General features: G+C 54.6%; 9 protein-coding genes across 9 annotated transcripts; 3 read left to right on the top strand and 6 right to left on the bottom strand.

Moving 5' to 3' along the window:
- Positions 1-7: 7 nt before the first annotated feature.
- BAUCODRAFT_143812 (uncharacterized protein) lies at positions 8-3,816 on the top strand (the record flags this gene model as incomplete). The annotated part of the gene is made up of 3 exons (XM_007683552.1): positions 8-481; positions 518-3,621; positions 3,667-3,816. Exons 1-3 carry the CDS (start codon positions 280-282, stop codon positions 3,814-3,816), a joined length of 3,456 nt encoding a protein of 1,151 aa, XP_007681742.1. The 5' UTR covers positions 8-279.
- A 74-nt stretch (positions 3,817-3,890) lies between these two features.
- Positions 3,891-5,148, bottom strand: BAUCODRAFT_152671 (uncharacterized protein; the record flags this gene model as incomplete). The annotated part of the gene is made up of 2 exons (XM_007683551.1): positions 3,891-4,766; positions 4,822-5,148. 2 exons carry the CDS (start codon positions 5,146-5,148, stop codon positions 3,891-3,893), a joined length of 1,203 nt encoding a protein of 400 aa, XP_007681741.1.
- A 2,287-nt stretch (positions 5,149-7,435) lies between these two features.
- BAUCODRAFT_39585 (uncharacterized protein) lies at positions 7,436-10,742 on the bottom strand. Its single transcript, XM_007683232.1, has 8 exons — positions 10,256-10,742; positions 10,181-10,200; positions 10,109-10,121; positions 10,012-10,059; positions 9,886-9,958; positions 9,221-9,804; positions 8,431-9,165; positions 7,436-8,378 (listed from the first exon to the last, which is right to left on the bottom strand). Exons 1-8 carry the CDS (start codon positions 10,427-10,429, stop codon positions 7,935-7,937), a joined length of 2,091 nt encoding a protein of 696 aa, XP_007681422.1. The 5' UTR covers positions 10,430-10,742; the 3' UTR covers positions 7,436-7,934.
- Positions 10,743-12,601: 1,859 nt separating this feature from the next.
- On the bottom strand, positions 12,602-17,921 carry BAUCODRAFT_80415 (uncharacterized protein; the record flags this gene model as incomplete). The annotated part of the gene is made up of 3 exons (XM_007683332.1): positions 12,602-13,068; positions 13,202-16,773; positions 16,900-17,921. 3 exons carry the CDS (start codon positions 17,919-17,921, stop codon positions 12,602-12,604), a joined length of 5,061 nt encoding a protein of 1,686 aa, XP_007681522.1.
- A 457-nt stretch (positions 17,922-18,378) lies between these two features.
- On the top strand, positions 18,379-19,268 carry BAUCODRAFT_152667 (uncharacterized protein; the record flags this gene model as incomplete). Its single annotated transcript, XM_007683550.1, has 2 exons — positions 18,379-18,747; positions 18,819-19,268. The coding sequence occupies 2 exons, from the start codon at positions 18,379-18,381 to the stop codon at positions 19,266-19,268; spliced, it is 819 nt and encodes a 272-aa protein (XP_007681740.1).
- Positions 19,269-19,549: 281 nt separating this feature from the next.
- Positions 19,550-20,374, bottom strand: BAUCODRAFT_79936 (uncharacterized protein; the record flags this gene model as incomplete). Its single annotated transcript, XM_007683295.1, has 2 exons — positions 19,550-19,766; positions 19,839-20,374. 2 exons carry the CDS (start codon positions 20,372-20,374, stop codon positions 19,550-19,552), a joined length of 753 nt encoding a protein of 250 aa, XP_007681485.1.
- Positions 20,375-20,867: 493 nt separating this feature from the next.
- BAUCODRAFT_79996 (uncharacterized protein) lies at positions 20,868-21,827 on the top strand (the record flags this gene model as incomplete). The annotated part of the gene is made up of 1 exon (XM_007683299.1): positions 20,868-21,827. The coding sequence occupies one exon, from the start codon at positions 20,868-20,870 to the stop codon at positions 21,825-21,827; it is 960 nt and encodes a 319-aa protein (XP_007681489.1).
- Positions 21,828-21,947: 120 nt separating this feature from the next.
- Positions 21,948-23,548, bottom strand: BAUCODRAFT_327199 (uncharacterized protein). The gene has a single exon (XM_007683549.1). The coding sequence runs from the start codon at positions 23,328-23,330 to the stop codon at positions 22,068-22,070; it is 1,263 nt and encodes a 420-aa protein (XP_007681739.1). The 5' UTR covers positions 23,331-23,548; the 3' UTR covers positions 21,948-22,067.
- A 733-nt stretch (positions 23,549-24,281) lies between these two features.
- BAUCODRAFT_39575 (uncharacterized protein) lies at positions 24,282-25,750 on the bottom strand. Its single transcript, XM_007683231.1, has 2 exons — positions 25,003-25,750; positions 24,282-24,931 (listed from the first exon to the last, which is right to left on the bottom strand). The coding sequence occupies exons 1-2, from the start codon at positions 25,407-25,409 to the stop codon at positions 24,769-24,771; spliced, it is 570 nt and encodes a 189-aa protein (XP_007681421.1). The 5' UTR covers positions 25,410-25,750; the 3' UTR covers positions 24,282-24,768.
- Positions 25,751-26,669: the final 919 nt, after the last annotated feature.

Below are 26,669 nucleotides of genomic sequence, written 5' to 3'. Positions count from 1 at the left end.
GGTTTCCATCGAGTCGGGCGATGAGTCGACAGTCGCCACTGCTTAACATGGTACCCTCACGCAACAGATTCCTCACAAATCCACTTCCTTACCCACTTACTTGACCGCTACCAAGTGTCTTGTTTCACGTTGTTCTATAAGGTCAAATTTGTGAAGACCTTATTCTCTTTGCTGCTTGAAAGTAACTGTTTGCTGTGCATCAACCGCACGACATTCGTTGATCATCCATTCCAAGACGTGTTCGGTACCCCAGATCTACTTGCCGGCTACACCTTGTCGATGGAAGCGACACCGGCGATTGCGGCACCTCAGCAGCAGCACATCCCGTCTAGAGAGCCAGCAACATCCAATCGCCACCGAGGTCGAGGTCAAGGGCGTGGCCGAGGCGGCTCTTCCTTACATTTCCGGCCTGCATCCGTCGTGCCAAACCAACAGCATGTCCCGAATGGCGCAGCACATACGGACAGCTCTGCAGACGAAAGTGGGCAACCGAATCATCACCACCAACGCGGCAGAGGCGGGAGACCACAGCAGAATCGAACCGTCAACGGACGTCAATTCGGCGGGCAGCTGACGCAGGAACAATCTTCGACACCCACGACTAACGCGAATGCAACCCATCTTCAGGCAGACGCAGTAGTGTTTGTCCCAGGACAAGCACCAGCGAATACCGCCGCTCCAAGGCAACAGCAACCGAGGCAACCAAGACCGCCTCCGAAACGGCCACCAAAGTCACAGGCACCCGACATCGCCACACGGACTCATGAAGACATTGACAACGGCTACTACGAGTGCGCAATTTGCACCGTTGAGGTGCAGCGCAAGGCCAAAGTCTGGGCTTGCCACACGTGCTGGACCGTCTTTCACCTGAGCTGCATCAAGAAATGGTCCACGAACGAAGGCTCTACTGTCACTCGGCAGCAGGCTGAAGGAGATGCAGCCCCGCCACGGCAATGGCGCTGCCCAGGATGCAACTTGCCGAAGGACGAACTGCCGTCGAACTACACTTGCTGGTGTGGCAAGGAGTTCGAGCCGCGGGCCCCAAGTGGTGTGCCGCCCCATTCTTGTGGGCAGACTTGCGGCAGAGAGCGCGCACGAAAGTGCCCACACCCTTGTGAGCTTACATGTCATGCTGGACCATGCCCGCCTTGCTCGCATATGGGACCTACTGTCATGTGCTTTTGCGGCAAGCACGAGACTACGAAACGATGCTCCGAGACCGACTACGATGACGGATGGAGTTGTGGGGAAGTTTGTGGTGAGGTGATGCCTTGCGGTGAGCACACGCATGAGGAAGCGTGCCATGAGGGTCTTTGCGGTGCATGCGAGGTGAGGGTACCAGCTCGATGCTATTGTGGACAGACGGAGAAGGCTTTGATGTGCTGCGATCGGGGCGAAGAAATGGAGAGTCATCGCTGTCACGTTGCCGGAGATGATGAACTGTTAACAGAGAGCTGGACTGGAGCTTTCGACTGTGGCAGCACATGTGGACGGCCTTTTGACTGCGGTGTGCACGCATGCGAGAAGGCTTGCCATGTGCAGAACACGGAAGCCTCTCGCTGCCCGCATTCACCGGATCTTGTCACGCACTGCTCCTGCGGCAAGACTCCGCTCTCAGATCTGACGGACAAAGCACGCGAGAGCTGCGAAGACCCAATCCCTAGCTGTCGGCAGCCTTGCGGAAAGCTCTTGTCATGTGGTCACAGATGTCCTGCGATTTGTCACACCGGCAACTGTCCGTCCTGCAGGCAGGTGATAGACATAAAGTGCAGGTGTGGAAGAACATCATCGAAGTCAATTTGCCATCAAGGACACGAGGAGCCGCCGCAATGTATGCGTGTATGCCGCACAACGCTCAATTGCGGGCGACACGCATGCGACGAGCGATGTTGCACCGGTGAAAAGAAAGCGGCAGAGCGGCAGAGTGTTAAAAGGAAGCAGCGACCACTGCACGCAGCGCCAAGGGCTGTCGATGACGGCTTTGAGCCCGAGCACATTTGCACTCGTCAATGTGGGAAGCTGCTCAAGTGCGGCCAGCATTACTGCGAAGAGCTCTGCCACAAAGGCGCATGCGGAACCTGCAGAGAAGCCGTTTTCGACGAAGTGAGCTGCCATTGCGGGCGTACGGTGCTGCAGCCACCTCTACCCTGCGGCACTAAGCCACCACCCTGCCGCTGGCCGTGTACGCGACCGAAGGCTTGTGGGCATCCTCAAGTAGCGCACAACTGCCATGAGGACAATGAAGCATGCCCGAAGTGCCCATTTCTGGTTGAAAAGCAGTGCATGTGCGGCAAGCACACCCTCAAGAATCAGCCGTGTTGGCTGCAAGATGTGCGATGTGGCGGAGTTTGCGGGAAAAGGCTCCGGTGTGGCTATCATCATTGCCGGCAGCTCTGCCATAGGCCTGGTAGTTGCGAAGACGCAAACGGTCAGCCGTGCCAGCAGCCATGCGGAAAACCGAAAAAGGTCTGTGGCCATCCGGATGAGAGCCTGTGCCACTCACCTTTTAGTTGCCAGGAGGACAAACCCTGCCTAAGCAAGATGTTCATCACCTGCGCTTGCCAAGCCCAGAAGCAGGAGGTGAGGTGCGGTGCATCGAAGTCGAGCGATGGTAACATTAACAAGACTTTGCCCTGCAATGAAGACTGCGCCAAAATGGAACGGAATCGGAAGCTGGCGTTAGCACTCAACATCGACCAGTCCACGCATGTGGAAGGAGGAGATCATGTGCCATACTCAGTGGAGACGCTCAGCCTCTTCGCACAGAAGCCTAAATGGGGACAAACCCAAGAGCGCGAGTTTAGAGTCTTCGCCACCTCGTCGGACGAGAAGAGACTTCGCTTCAAGCCAATGAAATCACAAGAGCGTGCCTTCATCCACGCGTTGGCTGAAGACTTTGGGCTTGATTCCGAAAGCATGGACCCGGAGCCTCACCGGCATGTGATGGTCTGGAAGACGCCTCGCTTCGTCTCTGCGCCGAGCAAGACGTTGGCAGAGGCGTTGCGTATCCGCAAAGCACAAACGTCGGCTGTTACCAGCGCGAACGGGTCCGACAACGAGGGCGCGTCAAAGGTGGTGAAGGCCAGCAATACCACAGGCGAGCCGTACAACAGCTTTCTGATCAGCAATCCGCGGTTTGGACTGACGGTGGATGAGCTGAGAAGCGATCTCAAGGACGTCGTCCACCCGGGCTCCTCGTTGACTTTCGACATCGAATTCTTGCCAAGCGAGGAGGTGGTGCTGAAAATCTCCAACCCTACAATCACCGCTCAAAGTCTGCAACAAACATTGTTGGGCCTCAGGCCTGCCGTCGCTGCGGTGGTTGCAAGCAAAGGCTATGGCACGGCTCAGCTGTGCACCACAGACAGCTCGCTCAACATTCTCCGGCGTGAGTCGGATGAGCTTTCCGGAGACGGCTGGTCGAAGGTTGCTGCCAAGCGGGCGGCGCCGAAGATCGTGACGCAGACTGGCGGATTCCGTGGCAGTAATAGCTTTGCAGCGCTGAGCGGCAACAAGGTCACCTTCGCGAAGAAAAAGCCGGAGAAAGCCGTGAAGCCGAAGAAGGAGGTCGTGGTGGACGATTGGGAGGAGGCGGAGACAGTCGAGGAGGAGAAAGAGAGGGCTAGTGGTGTGGAAAGCGGTGGGGAAGGCGATGCGATTGGGAAGAGGTCCCCTGGCAGTATGCCAGAGCAGCGTGCTGACGACGTTGGATCTTCGACAATTGAAGTGAAGGCTTCGACTGTCACGGAACCGCAACCGAACGAACCGGTGGAAGCACTCGACTGGGCGGACCAAGTTGAGCAATCCTTGTCATAGGAGGATTATCAACAAGTTCAACCTTGATGTAGAGACTTATATACAAATACGTGCTCCCATGATCGCATAACGTCCTACCCATTGAGAGCATGCAAGATGATCTTCTGATAACCATCGACAGCCTTCCATAACTGGCTCTCGAGTATGGTCTCGTGGTCGCTGTGGGCGACAAGGATGCTGCCAGGCCCGTACAGATAGCGCTTCTGCTGCTTGGTCAAGTTAAAATTTGGTATATCGGTCCCGTAGTTTACAGTTATAGCATCGAAGCCTGGGACGTCATGATCGATGTCAATAGGACCGTAGCCAGCCGACGGAAAATGGATGTCTACGACATCTTCCGGCTTCATACCATCTTCAAGGAATGATTGCACTGCAAGGTGAACGACCTTGACGACCTCCGCCTTGATGAAGCTTGGCGTGCCTTCCGCGATACGGATGGCCACGCTTGCGGAAGCATCTTGGGCTACGACGTTTGCAGCGACACCTCCCTGGATCTTGCCCAAGTTGAAAGTTGTTACGCCGTACTTATCGCTCTCCGGCAGGTTAGCACTTAGTTCCATCAGCCCTGCCAGGACTTTGACAAGGACCTCGATAGCGCTGCGTCCAAGCCAAGGGTAGCCGCTGTGGGCAGCTTTCCCTTTTGCAGTGAGTTGAACCATGAGATTGCCCTTGTGGCCGGAAACAAGCTTGCCTTCTGTAGGCTCGCCGAAGACGACTGCTTGTGGCTTCAAGCTCAGTGCATTGGCAGCTCGCATGCCGTCGCCACCGATCTCCTCACCAACGACGTACAACAAAGCGACATCATCCGGGCTTATCTTGCCCTCGGAGAAGAGCTTGTTGACGGCAATGACCTGTGGCGCAACACTGCCCTTGGCGTCTACGGAACCGCGGCCGAAGATGGTCGCGTTGGTTGTGCTGTTATCGTACTTGTACGGGTAGAAAGGGGGTACCTACCTTGCGTCTCAGCCACCGCAACATACCGACTGATCGAAGGGATTCTCTTACCGTGTCGATGTGGCTTGAAACAAGCACTCGTGCATCTTGAGCTGAAGCACCTGGCCAGGCAAGTACGTTGAAGCGAAGAGGCTCCTCTTCTACCACTTGCTTCTCCACACTGTAGCCTTGAGCCTCGAGAGTCGCCGCTAGCCATTCGCCGACGTGCTTCTCATTGCCGCTGATGGACTCTATCGAAGTCAAGTTCCTGTGTAGGCCAATAAGATCGCGCGTCAAGTCGAGATGCTTCGCATGATGCCCGAATACAGCCTGAACAGGTTCATGCGCTCTGGTGACCGCAGCGACTGCGAGCAGTGCAAACACACCCAAGACTTTCATGTTGATGTACGTTATCTGAAACAGATCAGGTTCGATAGACAAGCTGAGGCAGAGCGGATGTCTCCGTCATGCATGCAGGGCACTCTCTCCCGGCCAACCGTTTGACGCGACACGCGGTTGTGATGACACGCTTCTCAATTCGATGGATTGGCTTGATAGGAAAGAGTCTCTCGAAACAGTGAAACATTGCTTGCTTGGTTAGGTGGGAAGGGCATGCCTGGACTAGATCGAATGTAGGGGTGACCGTCTATGCACCATCCTTAGCAAGACTTGCAATGCTCCTTCTTACGGAACGTTCTACGTTAACGGAGCTACTACGATCACAATTAGCGAGATGATCGTTCAAAAGAGGAAGTGATGACAGTGCTGGCCAGACTCATCTCCCCTAATACATACCACCATTCTGGCTATCTAACAGCTGGCGCAGAAACATGGCTGGCACAATGTCTAGCTCTTCGGTGGACCCGGAGACTCTGTACACCAAGCAAGCATGCATAGGTGGAGGGAGTTTTGGCAAGGTGTACAAGGGCGTGGACAAGCGAACAGGCCAGTCCGTGGCGATCAAGGTTATTGATGTTGAGAACGCGGACGATGAGGTGGACGACATCATACAGGAGATATCTATCCTTGCCGGCCTGAGCTCCCCATATGTGACCAAGTACTACGGCTCGTATCTCAAGGGCAGCGATCTATGGATCATCATGGAGTTCTGTTCGGGAGGCAGCTGTGGAGACCTCCTGAAGCCAGGCTTGATACCGGAGGACTACATCTGCATCATTGTGCGAGAGTTGTTGATGGGACTGGAATACCTGCACGGTGACGGCAAACTGCATCGTGATATCAAGGCTGCAAACATACTGCTAGGCGCGAATGGGCAGGTGAAGCTCGCGGACTTCGGTGTATCCGGACAGCTGACCGCTACGATGACGAAGAAGAATACCTTCGTCGGCACACCGTTCTGGATGGCTCCGGAAGTTATCAAGCAATCTGGCTACGACCACAAAGCCGACATCTGGTCTCTTGGAATCACCGCTCTGGAGTTGGCACAAGGTGAACCACCATACAGCGACATACATCCCATGAAGGTGCTGTTTCTGATTCCAAAGAACCCAGCACCGACACTGGAAGGCAACTTCAGTAGAGAGTTCAAAGACTTCGTTCACCGATGTCTACGCAAGGAGCCGAAGGAGCGGCCAAGTGCGAGAGAGCTACTCAAGCATCCGTGGGTGCGGAGGGCGAAGCGGACAGCATACCTCACAGAGCTTATCGAGCGGCACGAGCGATGGCAGGCCACCAGCCGCAGCGAAAAGGATCGCGAAGACGACTATGAGCGCGAAGCTTCGCCCGAGCGCAACAGCGAGGACGAAGATCTTTGGGACTTTGGTACGGTAAGACCAGCCGGTCGGCGCGTAAACGGTGGCGGACTCAGAGCAATGAACGATTCCGGCATGAACGCACGAGGCTCGCACGTACAGTCCTCACCCACCAAACGATCAGTTTCGAACAAGGAGAACTTGTCAGAAGACGGCGAAGAAAACTTCAACCGTGGCACGGTAAAGGGCGGAATGGGCCCACCACCTCTACCGAACACACCTTCACCGACCAAGCTCACTCAGCCCCTACCTTCACCTAGCGCAGCGGCGAAGATACCTTTACCACAGACACCGACACGTAAACCGGTGGCATCTCAGCAGCCTGCGGCGCGAACACCACGGCGGGAGGAGGTCGAGGAATCACCGAAGCCTCCTGCTACTCCGCTATCGCCGCGATTACTCAACGATGACTTCTTGCAACAAAGCATTGCCAGTGACATGTCGCAGTACATGAAGAGCTTGCAGATCCAAGACACACCGTCAACCCCACCGAAATTGCACGCGACGTCGCCAGCGGCTGGGGTGCTTGGCTTAGACGGTCATATCACCCCTCGATTCTCGTCAGAGGAGCGACAAAGTACAAACAGCCAAAGCTCAAACGCACTGTACCAAAAGCCCGTGCCGGATCTGGCGCCACAAGTTGACCGATCCACAGCACGACCCTTACCGCATCAATTACCAAGCGAGCAGCGGTCCCAGACGGAAGGTAATCCGGCATTGAGAGCACCACCGCGCGAGACCACATTGCCGCCACATGCGCGGCCGAACCATAATTCGCCATCCCAGCAGCAACTTCAGCATCAGCTCCAACACCCAGAGCAAGCCGTTACAGCTCTCAACTCTGTAGTTCTGCCAGCCCTAGAGGCGGCGCTCCATCGGCGGAGTTACCAGCTCAGCTTGCTACAAAAGCAGGCCAACACTTCCCAATCAAGCCGCATCAATGGCGCAAACGGCGTTCCAACACCTTCGCCGGAAGACCTGGCACTCAAACGACAGACTCACGATCAAATTCGTAAATGCATGGCCAGGGTGTCCAAGCTCTTCCGGGAGATCGACCACTGGGACAGTGTCGCGCCGGTCAGTATGGGTGACGGCGTGGAGGGAATGCTGGAAGGTTTTCTGGAAGAGGTGCTCTGCCGGGTCGAAGCAGAAGATGTATGATGGGCGTTTGATCGAGCATGGGTCGGTCCTGCGCCAGACATCCGTGCTCAGATTGCAAATAGTCGGCCAAGCGAGGCCTGACGCGTCATCGATATCGTTAATGTCGTATATGGCGATACGCCGAATGCAAGTAGCATCGCACGAAAAGCTTTCCCTACAGCAACTCCCTCGCTCTTCGCTTATAGCGTTTCGTTGAGGCTCCAAAGCGCCACGCTATGCCACCACTTACGTAATGCTAGGCGAGAAATGCTCTCAAAGCCCGCAATTGACAAGATTGAAACCCTTCTCTTTCGCCAACAATAACCAATCAACCTGCTCCATGCGCCCGCCTATGCTCGCGACTCGCCTCTGCTCTTCGCATACGGCAAGAAGGAGCTGCCGTGTGCGGTACGTGTTCTGTCCAATGCCGCCGGTCTCCATGACCTTAATGACATCAATGGCCTGAATCTTGACGTCCGGCTGCGTAGTAGCGACTCCTGCCATGAAGATTGGAAACACGAAGTGCCTTTGCGCCATTAGTGTACCACCAACCTGTTCTCCATTTGACAAATGTGAAGATGCTAGCGCGAGAACCGAGACGCATCGACGTTCAGTGTCTGCATGCACTTCGCTTTGGTTTGCCATGGGAATGGTACGCTGCGCTGGGAACATCGATGTTCGAGAGTAGATCACTGCGGCTTGGTAAAGCACATAAGCCTGCGGTATCATTAGCCAGTAGCCACCGCATTTTGATACTCCCTGCACTCACATGTTCGAAGACGTATCGTACTTCGTTCGATAAGTGTTGACCTGCATGCGGCGACTCTGGACTGAGGAACTCAGGATACGAACGCGCCCAGAAGTTGAGCAGCTCATTCTGTAGTCTAGAAACATTTGCCTGCCATCGTGCATGTTTGGTTGGAGACATCCCACCAGTCAACGCTGCCGCCTCTTGGCGACATTGGTATGCTAGCTCAGCTACCTTGACTGTATGTAGTAGGACACCTTCGTCAAGGCGTTGTATCGCCGAAAATGCATCATCTTCGTACTTCAGGTACGTTCCGCTCGATAGCGTGGTGCCTCTCGGAAGCTGCTGGTCCAGTGAAGGGAGCATATTCTGCTGTGCAATGGGTCGTACAAACTCGCAGCTGCCGCCACCAAGCAGGCAGGCGTAGGTGTCGAGCTCACAGATGGACCATAGTAGGTAGCCATGAGGTTCTCGGCCTAGTCGCTGATGTCTTATTATAGCGATGGACCGAAGATGATTGAGATGCTGCACCCACATCACGTCGCTGGTGCCGTCGGTCTCGATGGGCACACAAATGTCGTAGATGAACAGCAAAAAGTGTCGAAGGAAAACGCCGTCGGAGTGTAAGTCATCGGGGCTGGTAGGGGTCGCGACGATGGAGAGAGCATCCTGATAATGCTGCAGGGCCTCTTCCATGGAGCAGCGACCTCTGTAAGATAGGTTGAGGGCGCTTAATGCGCAGATGGCGTGGTGCAGCTTCGCCTGGAAGTAAGCATTTGGCTGGTAGGCCGTCGAGCAAGCATGGACTTACCGGCTTGAAGCGTGCTGCTTCGATCTCGAAAAGGTCCGACAGTGAGCTCTCGTGAGGTGAACTATGGACGAGGCTAGCCACGTTTGGCTGCGTAAGGCGTCTTGCAATGTACTGTCGAAATCTGGTAAGGAGGTGCTCATCAGCGGCGCTTGGTCCACGATCGAGGGGTGCCATCGCGTATGTAAGCGATGACAGCGTCGGCGGCGACGTAATCGAAAGGCGGTGGAAGGCCTCCGGAACACTTGGCCGGCGCGTAGGAGAGCTAGTCGGATAGGACAGCGGTGTTTGTGCCGGAGTCTCTTCGAAGCGTTCTAACACGACCGTATCTGGATCAGAAGAGAAAGAGCTGCCTAGGGAGGCTGAGCCAGACTGCACGCTTGGACGGCGACGTACTGGCGAGGTTGAGGAGACATATTCAGGCAGATCCGCGAAGCTGTCTGGTGTCGCAATGACTGAGTACGTGCCCGGGCGGCGACCCTCAGCTTTGCGCTCCCGGTCTTCGTCCGTGGTCAACCTGGCAAAGGGAGGTAGGTTATCGGTCTGGTGCGGTCGTGGGCTTGAGTTAGAGTCCGAGCGTGCCTCAGCTGCTTTGGGTGTCAGCCTTGCGCGCTCCGCCAACGGCCCAGAATGCGAGATTGGTTGCGCGCTGTTGATTTGGAACTTACGATCCCATATGTGGTTTCCAGTTGTTGTGACGTTGGTATATCTGACTTGAGTACTCGGAGTCGCATCGGTGAACTGACAGGTAATTAGTTGGTTCTCCACCTGACCGCACGATAGTGTTGACGTACGTTCCAGCGGTGTTCCCAATCGCAATCTCTGTTTAAGCGACTGCAGGGCTATTCGTGTATCAGCACGATTGCTTGGTTGTCGACGCGTTGCACTTACACCGCATCTCGGACTGGCGGCGTCGAGCATTATCAGCTGGTATCTTCGCCGTAGGAATGGCGGCATGCTTACTGAACCTCGTCACATTTCACCTATTATCATTAGCCAAGGGTGCGCAAAGCAGGAGCTAAGTGGACGGGCGTTTACCTTCCGTCCACGACACGTCCAGCAGCCCGCTCGGGATCGATGCGATAAGCGACCAGGCCTACCGGTTATCGAGTTTGGGCGACCTCGCGAGGATGTTGTGCGAGATGCTCGAGGTGCAAGCGTTGGTAGTGGATTGCGGTGTTGTGAACTTGACGCTTCGCTGCGATCTTGCATGTCGAACTGGGCACGGCTCGCTTTGGAAACGAGACATTGAACAAGACGTTTAATATAAGCTTGACTAGTATAAAGATCAATGAATAGCAGAGTGATATGATCTCACAGCCTGAATGTTGGGAAGTGCGTGCTCCACCAAGGGAAGACGTTCAGCAACTCTCGGGACTATCACGGCATCTGGCGGAGGGACTCCGAGATGTGTATGAAGGGAAAGGGAATAAGGGAGTCTGCATACTCGACTCCACATAGCTGGACGGAGCAGAGACCTGAGGGAGAACAGACCGGTATGGCGGGCGCTCATGCGTAGACAAAATGGGCCTGATGCAGGCAGGCAGTTAAACGGTGCAATTTGGCGGCAGTGTGTTCGACACAGCTGTCACCCGAATCGCCGTGGATGCGGAGCAAAGTTGGAAGACTTGCAGGAAGCCTGCGACTGACCCGAGGCCCGGAACGTCCTCTAGCTCACGAGGGTAGTATTGCGGACGCAGTGGCGGGACGCCATCATCCCAGCAGAATGCAGTTGCGCTGGTGGCGGCCACGAGGTGCGAACTGGCTGCTGCCGGCAGATATCATAAGATGGAGCCACTTGTTGAGTCTGACGCCGCCCAGCACATCGTGCATGCATGTAGGCAATTTCCGTGACCAAGGCGCCAGCGCGGGCGGGAGCACTGGACCCAACTCCGGCACCTAACCGTCGGCGGTCAGCACGTGCGGTTTCCGAATACAGCCGTCACTAGATGCAAGTAATCTGCAATCGAACGAGCCGTGCGACACAGCACCATCAAGTGTCAAGTTGACGGAAATACAAACGGTCGTTAGCTGGTCTCGGGATGCGGTGAGGACCGAGTTGTGTGGAGAGAGGGCCTTTCCATGTTTCGAGGCTTCCTGCAGGGGAGCGACATTGCAACCATACGGAAGCCTGCGTCGATCCGCGGGGTCATTCTCGGTTTCACAAGAGCATCTTGTGCAGGGTGGACCAAACTCGCGTGGCAGACTGGGATGATGGCAGCTTTACGGACAGTAGCGTCTATCCTTCGCATGTTAGAGTGTCTCTGGATTTGGCATGGCGCATTCGGTACTCCAACTGGGCACACAGATGGCGAAGCGCTGAAGCATATTCATGATCCGTTATACCCGGTGATGGCTCCAATCAGCACACGGACAGCGGAGCGACGGAGCATATTCATGGTCCGCCGTTCTCAGTGGAGTCCCACCTGATTGGCTAGACGGTTAAAGAGCGCACGCAGAGCTCGAATTCGGGAAAATCTAGCGTGCTTCTAGGCGGACGCCAGAAGCTGCATGGATTGCCCAAAATGATGTCAACCATTCTACTGCACTTAGCCGATGATGGAAGGTAGCAGCCAAGGGTCTTTGTGTCCTTAGTGCGCCAGTAAACGCCAACGGCGAGAACAGCGCCATCTTTCGCTAGGACCCCGGTAGCGTCATTTTGGGTATGGTTTCAACAAAGTGCGCGCAGTGGGGCCGTCTGCATAAACGATTTGCGAGGGGGCCACGTGGAAGGTACAGCACGTTATCAGCCTTGTGCGGGCGGCGCCGCCGCTGCCGCAGAGAGACGGTCTCGAACCACGGCAGACTTCTCCATGGCGGATAGCGCGAGTATCTCCGCTCGCATGGTTGTCGCCAATAACGGGGACGCCCCTGTAACGGCAACAAGAGTATCTGCCCTGAGTAAGGAGACAGCCTCGCTACCTGGGTCCTGCCCAATCAGCAGTGCCTTCAAATGGACACTCGCAACCTCAATGCATCCACCTTCACCACTTGCCTGCAGTCTTTCGCACAGGTGTTTTAGCCCGATGTAGGTATGACGCCGAACAAATGCGGCTGGCGCGTGGATACTGGCTACCGTGCTCAGTGCTGCCTCGACCGTATGCCTGAGTGCATCTCCTTTGCGGAGCATAGGATTGATCGAAGCGAGGAGGCTTTCGACCGCCCATGCAATTGTGGCCTGCCTGCTGCATAGATATCAGCAGAATTTCTCCCCGTCTGCTCCAGCAGCGCCATGCAGCACTTACATATCGTCCGTCTTCTTCTCAGCTACACCATCATCAATCTCCATCTGGCTATCGTCGAACGACTTTTCTAGTAGTGGTCCGACTATGTCCATAACTGCGATGCTCATGTCGACGCTGTCAATAGCTGTGGCAACGTGGCCTAGGCATTCCAGAGCATGCGGCTTGTAGGTGGTGTTCTGACGTTTTGCTTCACGCAAGGCAATCTAGTGGTTTCGATCAGTAACGTTTCACAGCGTGCCGTATCAAGATGGCTGCCGCTTCGACAATGCTCGCTGATGGATACCAGAGTCGAACGCACATATGTGGCACGCACCTTGACAATGGCTTGAGCCACCGAGTCGCTCTGAGTGAAGGCTCCTGCGGACTCGACAAACTTTTCAAACGCGGACAGGACAACCTCCTTGCCCTCCCAGGTCTTACCGCCCAATGCCTTTTCTAGTGCAGGCCAGATCATCTCGGCAGTCTCTTGTGTCATGTGCGATTCCAAAGCTGCAGTGATGTTCACGGCGTCAGCTATGGCTCGCGCCGACGTATGCTTCAGTACCCATTGTGGGGACTCAAGATATGCGTTACTGAGGTTAACGATTTCTCTCAGGTAGAGCAGCACTGACATCGACAGTTAGTTCATCACGTTCCCACGGCAAGCACGTGCTTGATGAGACACATCAGGGGAGCAGGAAGGATCGTACCCTGCTGGGGTGTCAGCGTGGAGGTCCGAAGCGTACGTTATGAAGCTCACTTACTGTTCGCGAACCTCCCACAGTCTCATTCCAGGCGTTCTGGAATTGCTCTTTCACCTGCTCATGCGGATCGTGCTTTGCCAGGAAGACGAAAGGTAATACGGAGCTCGCAGCAGCATTGAATCGGTCGGTGGCATGCTTGCATACAGCGTAAACGATCTCGCCGGCGGACAAGCTCCTCCGAGGTAACGTAGATTCTCGGTCGCCTTCAGATTCGAAGTACAGCTTCTTCGTGTACGCTATTAAATGCAAGACTTGTTTCTCCGTTGCCGCTCGTGCAAGATAGCCGGCGGCCACCGCATAAGAGCCGGAGACCGTCTCATTCCGATCGAGCACGACCTTCTCGACAAGTCTTAGGAAGCTGTCGGAATATGGGCGGAAGACAGCGACGCGTCGAGTACTAAGTGATACGAGAACTCGGCTCGCCCCAACCTTGGAAGGTAGACCGACAGCCCCTTTGATGGCGCCTTCGAGCTTTGGCTGAAGCTGCTGCATTGCAGAATCGTCCAATAAGTCCAAGCAGCGCTCGATTGCTTCCATGAGCGGGCTCGAACGGATACTGGAGAGCCGCATATCATCGATTTTCTGCTCGGTCAGGTTGTACTTTGCCGCGTTCAGATGGATATAGTTGACAGCTTCTGGCTCCAGTGAACTTAACGAGCCAAGTAATCTCTCTACGAGCTCTGGGATGAACGGGCGCAGAGTCGCTCCGTTCGCTTTCTTGATGATCTCGAGCAGAGTGTGCACGGAGAAGGCTTGAACCTCTTTCGCGCTGGACTCCATGCCTGACGAGGACAGTAAGAATGGTAGGACATGCTTCAACATCGCTGACGCATTTTTCGTGGACGAGTGATCGGCTTCCAAGGCTCGCAGTAAGATGCCCGTCAGCACTCTAGCCAATGAGGCCGCGGCAGCGCGAACGGACTCCTTGATATCGTCCAGTACCCTGAAGCATTGCGTCCAGATCCGCTCGAGGTATCCCTCATAGCGCTGAAGCGGTCTGCCTTGCACAAGATCACCTACAGCTGCGCAGCTTGCCTGTCTCACTCGCCACTCTTTGCCAAGGATGCTGTCGAGCAGGTCTTCCATGATATCGTCAAAATACCTGTCTATAGTGGCTGTTGGGTCTTTGACTAAGGCGTTCCAGATGTCATTCATCGACCGTTGTACGCCACTGTTCGGATCAAAGCGGTAGCGGTACAGTTTGGGGTACAGCTTGGGGTGGTTGGCGAGGTAGCCGTCGACGCTGGAGTCTGAGAGCACGCTACTGAGCCCGAACCTCCCGAAGGCCGCGCGGCTCGACCAGATGGCGTTCGATGAAGCCATGGACATGAATCGATACACAAGACTGGAGTCTCCAACTTCAGACGCCAAGCTCATAATGTCTTTGTAGGTCGAGACGGAACCATCTCCCGTAGGCAGCGCTCCCGGCTCGAACAATTGAGTCTCCGCCGAAACATTGCCGGCCAACTGCGACTGCCGGTCCGAAGAGAAGGAGGATACAAGGTCGCGCACGAGGTCGTCTTTAAGCTTGCGATCGCCCTTCTCGTAAATCAAACCCAAACCGCGTGAGGCAGTCTCCTGTATAAGCTCGTCGCGATCGCCTAAGCAACGCTTGAACGCTGTCTGGCATTGAGCTAGTCGGCTCTGAACATCGGGCAGCTGACCGCAGAATTGCACGAGGCACAGCAGCCACATGACCGCAGCCTTCTTCAAAGACGGCTTGGTATTTCGGCAATCAGTTAGGAAGCGGTCCATAACGCGACCAAGTGTTTTCAATCGAGCTGGACTCTGAGGTACATCGGTTTCGACATCAAGCTTCGTGGTAAGCGCAGTGGACTGCCAGCCGCTCGCGAGGCATGAAAAGGCTTCGCCGACAGAGAAGTGCGCCTCCGCCTCACGCAACTCGTGCAGCTTATGCAGTTGTTCGGTAAGGTATGTCAGATCGTCGTCCGCTTCTTCTTCAGGCGCTTCCGGGAAGATCATAGACATTTGACCCATCGACAGAACCGCTGTCTCGTTGCCTGTTTTGGCTGCTTCGTAGAGCTTGTCAACGATCGATCTCGGCTTCCTTAAAACACTTAGGCTATCCAGCGACAATGCCCCAAACATGCAGAGCTGCCCGAGTGCGATCTGTGAGGCCTCCTGGAGAGCCTTGTCTCTCGAAGCAATCAGGATACTCACTAAGTGCTCCTTAAATTGGTCCATGTGGTGGTCGTTGTCAGGAAACTGACCACGAACAGCAGCACGGCTATAGTAGAATCCGAGCGCGAGAATCTTTCCATGGAGACTATTAACTGCCGCTCCGACTGCAGTTTCCCAACCCTTCATTGCGTCGAGCAGGTTCTCAACCAAACCTCGAGCCTTCGAAGAATCAACCGCTGGATGGCTACATAGTATGCCGAATGCATGCGCTGCTGCTGTCCGCCTCGAATGTGTGCCACCCTGCAATCTCGTTGTCAGCAGGTCGCAATCCTGTGCAAGTTGCTCGGTGAGCGCATTGGGTGAGACGGCGAGGAAGTCGACAAGGGTTCCTGGAGTACTCGCCGCGACGACAGGACTCATGACTGCTTCGAAAAGTGCGAACAGGAGTATCTCGACGGCATTCGAGGAGCTCCTGGACAACTCCCGTACATAGCTTTTCACAGCATCCCGCGCCTTTGGATCGCTTTCCACCGCTGCATCCACCCTTCGCTCCCACTCGGTATCCACGCTCGGTGAGGAAGCATGCCGCTCCACAGCCTCGCGATACAAAATGCGTCGGGCGAAAGCGGTCATGTGGTCGAAGCTGCGCGGATATGCCCGCATCGTCTGGTGTACGACCATCTTAGGCTTACGCTTCTCGGTTATGACATGTCCTCGAAAGAACTGAGCTATTATCGCCTCAAACGTTGGAAAGGAGACATGCTCCGCATCAACCACGCCAGGGGATCCGTTCAGCATGCGATACCAGTACGGACTGAGTCCGCGCTCGGCTTCTTCACGCACCTCCGCACGGTCACTGGTCGCACCCAGAGCCAGTATGTCGATCCAGCGAGCTTTGGAGGAGTGGTACGGGAGACAGCGGTTCGCGAAACGCACGGAAACGTATCTCGTGCTTCTCAGACGGTTGCCACTGCCCAGATCTTCAGATTGCTCTAACTGGTCGATGAGCAAATCCTCCAACACGCTTTGCTCTGCCAAGCTGAGCTGCATGCGTGCGAGGGCGCCGAGAACGTGAGAGAGTGCTTCCTCAATGCTCACAATGATGGAGCTACCAGATGTATCCCGTGCAAGCGAGTCAAGCAGCCATCGCAATAAGTCCATTGTAGGATGCTCAGACTCGACGAGGATTGCGCGTGGTCCAGCTTTGGCAAGCAGTCCAATGACTTCGTAGCCATAGCCACGAGATACAAGGTCCTCGTTTGGACCAACATTCGGCCAGCCCTGATTCTCAATGAAATCACGTAGACTCAAGATAACCTTCTGTGCTATGGCGTGCAGAGTATCTTCAGAGCCGTGTCGCGCAACAAAGTTCACATACTGGAATATAGCTGAGCGGAGCTTCGTCAATTCCCTGCCGGCAGTGGCACTGCAACGACGTCGTCAGCGAAACATTATCGAACATTGCGTTGGTGGAAAGAGCGCTCTGTGGAAACTCAGCTTCCGCCAGCGAACTGTCTCCATGGGTATGACTTACCTTGGCGGGCCGTTGGACATTACAACATCTTCGCCGTCAATGTCATGTAAAGCTATGCCATCTTCGACAATTTTCACAATGTAGTTCGAGAACGTGGTACTCCGCTCCGACTTGTTCAGCAGACCCAAAATTTTCAAGCGTAGGGGCGCCGCGACCCTCACGGCACCATTTTCGCCAAAGAAAAGTCCGAACAAGCGTGTGACCGTGGCTTCATCTTCTAAGCTGATTGCAGGGAGAACTCGTTTCAGCATGTCGTCTCCGACATCGCTGAAATTTGATGCTGCGTCTGCGGACGCGAACAATGCTGGAAAGAAGCGCTCTTCGTCGTGGAAGAGTCCGCTCGACAACAGCCGTGCAACAAGCACCTTCGTTCTTAACAAGTTGAGTCCACCTTCAGCAGGGTGCCAGAGACCTTCCTTGCCCTGTAAATTGAGAAACGCATAGTCCTCAGCGTTGAGGCCAGGACACATGGTCGATGTACCTTTCTTGGGTACGAACAACATGAATTTGCCCAGCCAGGTAGCCAGAAAATTCGCATCATTGTCGGTGACTTCGCACTTACTGCGCAGCTCTCCATCATCTTTACTCCCGCGTGGTGGAAGATCAAATGATTCTAACAACCTCAGCATGAGATTGAAAATCTGTGGCGCATGACTTCCGCTGTCAGAAATGCCAGACAGAAGGAGTGGTAACACTTCCCTCTGCTGGACTGTGGAAAGTCTATCAACGCCTTGTTGGATGTATACAAGGTCGAAGTAGCGAACGAGCGAACCTTGTTGCTCCTTAAACTGTTTTACCAATGCTGCCACCGGTAGTTGGATCGATTTAGGCTTGATCCGTGTACTGACATGCTGGCATACGGACACTACCTTCTGCCGGACACTATTGTGTTCGGACGCAAGCTTCAGGAGCAGCGGAGCCAAATATGTCTTGAGGATCGTCTCTAGCTTGGCGTCCGAGTCTGCCAGGGCGATGCGCAATTCGACTTTGTCAATGAGGGCAAGTTCGCGCTGCTCTGGCGACTGCGAGCTTGCCGACATGGTGCGTGACTGGAGACCGTAAAGCCTCGACTGCTGTCCACAACAACGCTAGCGGTCGTGTTCTTCGCGTTGTACGGTCCTAATCGTGTACGCTTGATTGTTCGCTTGCGTGGATGTTAGGATCGCACATGCTCATTCGGCGGCATGCCAGGACAGGACTACTGGAGGAACTTGTTTCTCTCGCATTCTCGAAACAAGCAGGTGTGGCGCTCTCCGTTGAAGGCAACGATGACCACGTCGTTCTTGACACGCTAGATCGCAGTCGGATCGATAAGCCGAAACCGCCACGCGACGACACGTGACGTGGATCCTCGGTCATGTGAACAAAGCCGAGCGTCATCAGCCTTGTTCTGTTGCCTTCCACTGTCCAACCTACAAACACCCTTCGCCGTTTCGCCATCATACCGCCATTGACCATAAGTGCTTCTCGATACGCCGACACTCAAACACTAGCGACATGGCTGCCAATACGAAGTACCAGCCGGTTAACCGCGAATCGTTCGAAGACGAGCCCTCCCATTCCTACTCCCAAGCACCGCCTTCCTACCAAGCAGAACCTGTCGTCGGCGCCTCGCGCACAGAAGACGACAATATCCCAGATGACTTCAAGTTCGGCGGCAGCGTCGCAGAGGCTACACTTCCGATCCGCATGCAGTTCATTCGCAAGGTCTACGCTATCTTGACCGTCCAGCTGCTTCTTACAACCGCACTCAGCGCCGTATCTTTCTTCAGCACGCCGTACAAGAACTGGATACAGACAAATCAATGGATGATGTGGGTCAGCCTTTTCGGCGCTATCGGCTTCATGCTCTTGACGTTCTGGAAGGTAAGCTTGCAGCACACACGTATCGCTCGGCGATGCATCGGAACTCCTTGACTGACACTTTTCTGTTATAGCGCAAGTCGTATCCCATGAATCTTGCCTTCCTCGGCGTCTTCACCGGCCTCGAAGCGTACAGCATCTCCGTTATTACCAGCTTCTATGACTCGCGCATCGTCCTGCAAGCGCTCATTTTCACCCTTGGCATCTTCGTTGCGCTCACAATCTTCGCTTGCCAAAGCAAGTACGACTTCACGAGTTGGATGCCATATTTGTTTAGCGCGCTTTGGCTTCTGGTTATCTTTGGTTTTATGGCTGCTTTCTTCCCGTACTCCTCTGGAGTGGAGCTTGGTTACGGCATCGTGGCTTCATTGATCTTCTCCGGCTACATCTTGGTGGATACACAACTCGTGATGCGTCACTACCATGTTGAGGAGGAGATCGCAGCCGCAATCAGCTTGTATCTGGACGTGATCAACCTCTTCCTCAGCATCCTACGGATATTGAACAGCCAACAAAACAACTAGACAGCCGAGACATCAGAAAGACAAAATGAGAAGCTCCAGAATGGACAGTAGACCTAGGTGACGACGAATGATCGATACGGCGCTATTGTGGCATCACATTAGTAAGGGGAAGGCACGGTCTGATGAGCGAAGGCGCCATTAATCACTGTCATGCTCAATACGTGGCGACACGCTTCATGCGAGTTTATATACAGTAGCTCAAGCGCCATTAATCAACTCCTCCAAGACTTCATTGTGCTGAACTGGTCTGATTCTTGCATCGGCCACGGCAGGCCTGAAGCCTACACTTTCATGTTGACTATACCTTCCCTATTTGCACTGGCACCCTTCACGCTCGCAGGGCCCTCAATGACGCTTTTGACTCTTCGCTCAAACGCCTCAATCATCTTTTCCGCTACCCTTGGCGCTGCGGCCGAGCTCAAGGCCGCATAGACCGGGTTCGCGAATTGGAACTCTATATGCAGGTTGACCTCTGTCTTCGGTTGCGCGGGGAGCTCACTAGTCTCATCGTGGTTCTTGTGCGACGTGCCGGGATGTGTCGCGCTAGTGGGAGGTGGCTTGTATGGATACTCTCTCAACGTCCATCTGGTCAAAAGGTGTCGTAGTACCGTTGCTTTCCTGCTTGGGTCCGTGTCCGGGGAAGGTCTTTGCGAGTGATGTTGTGTAGCACTTCGCGACAATGTCGTGTTGGTCTCCCCGCTTACCGCCTCTACCGAAAGCCCTGGCACGCAGTAGACTCTGCTTGTGAAGGTCTCGCTCACGCTGTCATTGAACCCTATTACTAGCTTCGCTTCTTCAGGGTATTGCTTTCCGTCTGAGGCTGGTTGCGACTGTTTCGTCACGACGGACTCTTGACAGTATGGGAGGAATGTGCTGTAGCTGCCAACGTCTGAGATCACCTCATAGATGAGACTGCTGGGATACTGGAGGGTGCGTGATGCGGTAAGGGTTTGCGGTGCGCTGAAAGGGTTGGATACAAAAGTGCGCCGCTGTCGCCTATGAGCTTGGAAGGTGAGAGCTGCGGCAGCGGACCTTTGGCTGCGTTGCAATGCTGACGTGACTGGCGGGGCGGACAATGTCGCGGAGAGTGGGCGCAAGACCTGCATAGCTGATGCTGAGGTCCTTTTGAGCAGTTACAGCAGCGTTACCAGTGGTAGGATTACCTGAACACTTCCTGTCGTCGTGGTGCGGAGACTCCAGGGCTGGGAGGGTAGCAGCTCGGTCTAATGCCGAAGAGTCTTTGGGTATGACATCTTGTATTCTCTAGAAGCTTTCGCTAGCGTGCTCCACAATCTGCCAGACATCGGCTCGGCTCGTCTTCTACAATTCAGATCGGCAGGCACGAGTGTTAGGCTCGAAATCCGATGTGCATCATACGGGATTTACGAAGTAGTGGGATTTTCCATAGCAGACAGTATGGAGGCCGAAACGGGAGCCCGGAGGAAGCAACCTCGTCAGCAACTCACCAAGGGTATGGAGCATTTGCGATCTTACGTGACCGTCTCAGCTATACCACCCACAACGCCACCCTCTGGAGAAGAAGACGCTTATGGCGTACCAGCAGCGTACGAACCTTTGCGAAAGCCTGCACAAAGAGAGATGACTGCAGACAATCCGCAAAAGCGTAGCGATCCTTTTCAATTCGGCACTCGTTATTTGGAAGAAGGCGACGATATCTTCGCACACAATGCTTGGGACCACGTCGAAGTGGATCCTCAATATCACGACTTTATAGAGCAACAAACCTTGTTTCAACGAGAGCATCAGGTCAGCGACTTTGACAAGCAGCGCTTCAACGACAAGCCAGAGAAATGGTGGGACCGTTTCTACTCCAACAATCAAGCCAATTTCTTCAAGGACCGCAAATGGCTCGTGCAGGAGTTTCCCGTGCTTGGTCACATCACCCAAGAGAACCACGGTCCGGCCACTGTACTTGAGATTGGCGCCGGCGCTGGTAATACTGCATTTCCTATCCTAGCTATGAATAGGAATCCGCGGTTGAGATTGCATGCCTGTGACTATAGCAGTAAAGCGATCGACATTATTCGAGCACAGCCCACTTACATCAATCAAGGCAATCAGGTCTTACACGCGGATGTCTGGGACGTCGCAAGTGAGCAGTTACCGCCCGGACTGACCCCTGGCTCGGTGGATGTAGTGCTTATGATTTTCATCTTCTCCGCTCTATCTCCTTCTCAGTGGCGTCAAGCCGTGCTCAACGTCTTTTCGCTTCTCAGACCAGGCGGTGAAGTGCTGTTCCGGGACTACGGTCGTGGCGATCTGGCCCAAGTGCGGTTTAAGAAGGGTCGCTTTCTAGAGGAAAATTTCTACGTTCGCGGAGACGGTACGAGGGTGTACTTCTTCGAAGAAGAGGAGCTGCGAGACATCTGGTCTGAGCAGTCGGGTGTTCTGAATGAGGATGGAAGCATCCCGAAACAGGCTGGCTTTGAGGTTTTGGACCTGGCAGTGGACAGGCGAATGCTGGTCAATCGGCAGCGGAAGCTGAAGATGTACCGTTGCTGGATGCAAGGTCACTTTAAGAGGCCGCTGGCCACATGAGTGCTCTAAATGCCTTGCTGCCGAGTGCTACGTCCTGCGTGCGAAAGCTTGCCAACGTTTCACCTCCTATTCATAACCGCCCTGCATTGCCTATAAACTAGAAAATCGCCAGGGATGCGTTTTCGACTGCCAAAGAATCAATGGACCGCAGGCCTCCTGCGAAGGGCAGGCGACATTTGACCGAAGGCGTGTTTGCAGCTCCGGACATTAAGGGAACCATATCTTCCAATGAAAGCGACTCTATGCGACCTTATCGCTAATCGGCGTGTCCGTTGGCACCTGTGGTCTGTGAGCCTCGTCGCTGGCGCATAGGAGGCATGAAAACAACTTACGTCGTTCGAGAGTGTGAATAGCCTGCTGAACTCTTTGGTCAAGACTTCGGTCGCTCGCAAGCGTTTGCCTCATCTGCCTACAGCTTCTCACGATAGTCGCCCTATGTGGCTCCAGAAGTTGTACGCTTATATGAGACAAGATGTTGATGCAACTGATCGGTTGTGAGTATGGTGACAGGAAGCAAGACAGCAAGTTGCGCTCTGATCGGATCGCTTCACCGACGAAAATGGGTCCGCTGTCTCGAGGATAGATGTCATCAGGTCTGGCAGTAATGTGCCATAGGGCATCGACGAGAATCCCGACATAAGGCTCACGGTCTTCTACTGCCATGGAGTTGAGCTGGCGCCGGAGAATGCCGTCAATACGCCCGAAAAGATCTCTCACTTTATCGATCGTGGTGATGACGCCGACACCTTGTGTCTGATCCTGAACATGCCGTGCGAGCGCTGCAAAGATGTCATGTAAACGATTCCGCATGTGGTCAGCCAGCCGACCGGCCCACCAGCCTCGACCAACGGGTATATTGACAGTGTTCTGGAATTGAGCGAGCCTGTCACCATTAGGACCGATTAGCTGAACGATAGCCGCAGCAAGCCTTCGTGTGGCCTGGCTATTACAGTTGTCAGCAATAGTCCTGCTTCGTATCAGCAAAAGCGCAAACCTTGACGCCGACGACTGCGCATTAACCTGCGCAAACTCCTCCGGGGTAAGACGCGCACAAGGATCGAATACCGTCATTAAGAGGCCAACATATTGTCGAGCCCTGTGCACTACAGCCGCATTCTCTGCATCGCCGCCATCGCCGCCGTCATCGCCTTCGCTGCTGCTGCCGTCGTCTCCATCACTTTCATCGCCCCTAGGTTCGCCATCATCAGCAACGGCACTGCTTGATGCCATTCGAGCGGCTTGTGTCGTTGCAGAGCCTAACATTCTAGCTTGCTGCCACGGAGACCTCACCGTCGGAGATTGATGGGAGCCTGTCGTAGTTCGCGAGGGACCCGCTCCAGCCGCCTGTCGTGATACACGCTGCGAAGCTCTGGTGTTCCGACTGTCTTGTTCTTGTCGAATCCTTTCAGCCCTTTGAGAGCGGGTTTCCGGCGGCATAGTACGGTCTCGGTCGCGGAGGTCAAGCCTCCCTAGCTCGGAAGAAGGTGAAGTGAACCTTGGCATGAGCGGAAAGGCTGTTGGGGTCAACGACTGCCGGTTGAGCGGAGAGTTTGAGCTACAGGATGGGAATGTTGTACCACATGAACATCTTTATACTCCATGCCGGCAGTCATCATTATGCCTTCGTTGCGGGAAGAATATCGCTGCATCAATAGAGGAGCCCAATCAGCACTTACCGGAGTAACAAGGGAAAGGAAAGAGGGTCGATGCTCCTGCCGTTACCGGCAGAACGGTAAACACAACAAACGCATGTTCTCATCGAGTGAAATTTTCATCGAGACCATTTGAATAGGCGCTCCGGGCACAGGATGTGTGGAGATGTTGCGGTGGGGATGGGTGATCGTAGTCTGCCGGTTCACAGGGAGCTGCCATCAGACCATCCCTGCTGAGCATCAGTGGCTCATAATCGTGGTGCCAGACTCAGATACAGCAAGCACGTATGCGGCGTGGATGTTGTTGGTCTCCAGAGCTTCCTCGTCTCAAAGCAGGAGGAGTGGGCGGACGTGGAGTCCATCATCTGCCCGCGGAAGGCAACATCCACAGACATTTTGTGGACTTCGCCTGGATCGGATATTCGCCGAGTGTTCCACTGTCACCAACATCTCGCACTTCATGCTCGGGCGCAATGTTACGAGCTGGCGAGTTCGCGCAAAGACCAGAACTTTTCAGCCTATCGTCTGGACACCAAGCTAGTCAAGCCAGTCAGATGACCGTCGAAACCTGCAGTCAATCAACTAAGGCTGCAAGCTCGTACAACCATCGAGTCACATTCCGGCGGAGATGGTTCCCACGAGGAGAGAGGGCGTTCGATCAGGGTTTGTGGCGCAATCGGCAACCACCTTCCAAGCCATAATGTTGGCTAGGATACTGTCGGGCCCGTCTGACCTGTTCAGTATGAACAAGTTGCAACCCAGGATCATGGCCAAGGCTGCTTGTGTGGATGCCGGCACTCGAGCGAGGTCTGCAAACGGTTGACCGAAGCCGACGCGCACGCCGCATCTCCGCGAACAGCCGGGTGGCTGTGGGGCTTATTCTAGCAACGCTGGTTGGTCAAACTGCTCGATCACCAACACAATCACATCTGTATGTGGATGCGCAGTTCTGCCAAGTTCAGAGCGATGATACCGGCTATGCTGCGATTTTGTGTAACGTTGGCCTGTCAAAAAAGCCTCCCATACTCCGTCTTCCTCGAGGCACCCTAATCACAGCAGTCACGGTGGGTTTGTGATACTGCGGGTAAAGCACATGAAGTCAATGTGGCACGATTGATGCCCAACTTCGCAATGCGAAATCAACACCTCACCAACTCAACGACTGTTTCCAAGGTCAGTCCCTGTAGTCTCTGCGATCGCCGGCACTGTTAGAACTTCTGAACAGCTCGCCATGGCTTCACCGTAGCGTCATGGTCGAGGAACGGCCAGCGGTCATACCGTCTCAGGCGTCACCCGTCGTTCCTTAGCCTTTCTTGGGGCGTGCAATCTCGGAATGGTGTTGACGTCGGAGGCTGCAGTAGTTGCTGGCTATGCGCAAACGGCACGAGGTGCCGCCATGCCGTCCAAGCAGGGCTTCCTCTCGCGTATTGATCGAGGAGGTGTAGGCCTAGCCTGTAGCTCCAGTCAGCCTCATATTTGGAAGCGGGTGCCGTACCTGACAACATAAGCCACCGATGGCTTACCGTGAGCTGGACCTTGTCTGCGATATTGCTGCATGAAGCGAAGTCTCTCGCGAGCTCTGCTCCTTCGCTTTGCCTGCCGATACCACATGCCGGAGCGGAATGCCTCCCCACGGCAAACCTGCTACATCGCCTGCATCTATGTCGTCTGGGTCTGGTGTAGTGTATGCGCCACCACATCGACGTTCGTTTTCCGCGTCGCGCTCGGCAGTCTCTCGCTCGAAGCGAGCCTTCTCGCCTGTCTGACGGTCAGCGAGCCCATGCACCCAACAACGCAGAGACGTCCTACGATATTTGCGCTGAGCGATACGATTCTGGATGCGCCTTCGCTCGCTGGGATTCCTGACAGAGATCCAGTCGTCGGCTGGTGATGTCGCCGAAGGTGTCGAGCATGAATCCGCTTGCGACATCGGTATTGTGCGCCAGGCCTTGCTCGCTGAATCTGAAACTCGGCGTGACAGCCTCATTGACTGGCAGCCTCTCGGGCGTTACATGGGCCACATCGATGAGCAGTAGTCGGTCGCTGCATTGATACTATGGTTGATGCGACTGTCGAGGCGATAAAGGTGAGTAAGTTTCGTCTGGTTGAGCCACAGCAGTGGAGAATGCAGCGAGAGTATATGGTTCGCACGTGTTGGTACCTCCTAATGTTACGCATGAAGAGCCTGCCCGTTTAGTGCTAAGGTCTATGGAAACAGTGACTGGTTTCTTGGCGTGGTCAAGCTGCGCGAACCAACAGGGAGCTGAGGGAAGCTGAGGTGGAAGAGGTATATGCTACTCAGTAAGTATAACCCAAGCAGAACATGCCCGGCGCCTTCGCATGACGTTTCAGCCCATCGGAAGGCTGTTGGAAGCATCTTGTAGAAGGCAGGAGAAGAAAGCGAGATAGTAGTGTCCAGTAGCATACGCCGTAACTGTGGAATCAGGAAAAGACCGACAGCAGACCTAATGCAGGAGTGGATGCGTTGCACTTGTCCCGTCCCGTTGTGGCACCTATTCTTCAAGCTCACAGTATTTGTTAGCCATGATGATGAAGATCTGTGATGGGAACAGACATAAGACTGCGGACGTGACCGTACACTAACCGCCGACGCCGAAGAGTGAGCTCCAGTCCGGTCAGCTCTAGCGCTGCCGAAGGATTTACGGCCGTTGCGGCTCAGAGATAGTGGCCAGCCTTATGATTGTGAGGCAGATTGTGCTACAGTAGACGGGCACGAACAAAGCACGTTCTTTGGCTGCATTGCATAGCCTCCAAGGCCGCCCACAGTTGGAAGATGAGACGCGTCGGTCAACAGAGTTACACTCGTATACCATATAATCCGAGTAGCTGAGGCGATTCCACCGCGGGAACTCGTCCAGTGCCGTCAAGGTGCAGTTTAGGCGTTGTCTCGTCGAGGAACAATAGAGTGCTGTCGTGGTAAGACTGCTAGTACCACCATGGAGCGACGATAACAGGACCAGTCCCACTACAGTATCGGCCAAGCCATGCCATCGCAACCATTGACCTCATGGACCGGTAAACGTTGCAAATTGTTAGTCGGTATCTCAAAAGCAGAAGCAAGTGAGGAGGAGACAGAGGTCGGTGAAGGCGAACCCGTCGGTACCCAATCGCGCAAGAGGCGGCGCCGGCGAGCGCCAAGTCAGGAACAGGGTTAGATCTGCACCATGAG

The sequence above is a fragment of the Baudoinia panamericana genome (genome assembly GCF_000338955.1).
Source record: "Baudoinia panamericana UAMH 10762 unplaced genomic scaffold BAUCOscaffold_15, whole genome shotgun sequence".
NCBI lineage: Eukaryota > Fungi > Ascomycota > Dothideomycetes > Mycosphaerellales > Teratosphaeriaceae > Baudoinia > Baudoinia panamericana.
This window is presented reverse-complemented; position numbering and strand designations above follow the sequence as displayed.

What these genes read in the sequence shown, in the direction of transcription:
- BAUCODRAFT_327199 (XM_007683549.1), bottom strand. Translation starts at nt 23,330, where the DNA reads ATGCCAAGGTTCACTTCACCTTCTTCCGAGCTAGGGAGGCTTGACCTC.
- BAUCODRAFT_39585 (XM_007683232.1), bottom strand. Translation starts at nt 10,429, where the DNA reads ATGCAAGATCGCAGCGAAGCGTCAAGTTCACAACACCGCAATCCACTA. An exon ending in GGACGTGTCGTGGACGGAAG is followed by an intron (nt 10,201 to 10,255) that starts GTAAACGCCCGT and finishes TAATGATAATAG; the next exon opens with GTGAAATGTGACGAGGTTCA. An exon ending in TGGAAACCACATATGGGATC is followed by an intron (nt 9,805 to 9,885) that starts GTAAGTTCCAAA and finishes CACCCAAAGCAG; the next exon opens with CTGAGGCACGCTCGGACTCT.
- BAUCODRAFT_39575 (XM_007683231.1), bottom strand. Translation starts at nt 25,409, where the DNA reads ATGTCGCAAGCGGATTCATGCTCGACACCTTCGGCGACATCACCAGCC. An exon ending in CAGACAAGGTCCAGCTCACG is followed by an intron (nt 24,932 to 25,002) that starts GTAAGCCATCGG and finishes CTGGAGCTACAG; the next exon opens with GCTAGGCCTACACCTCCTCG.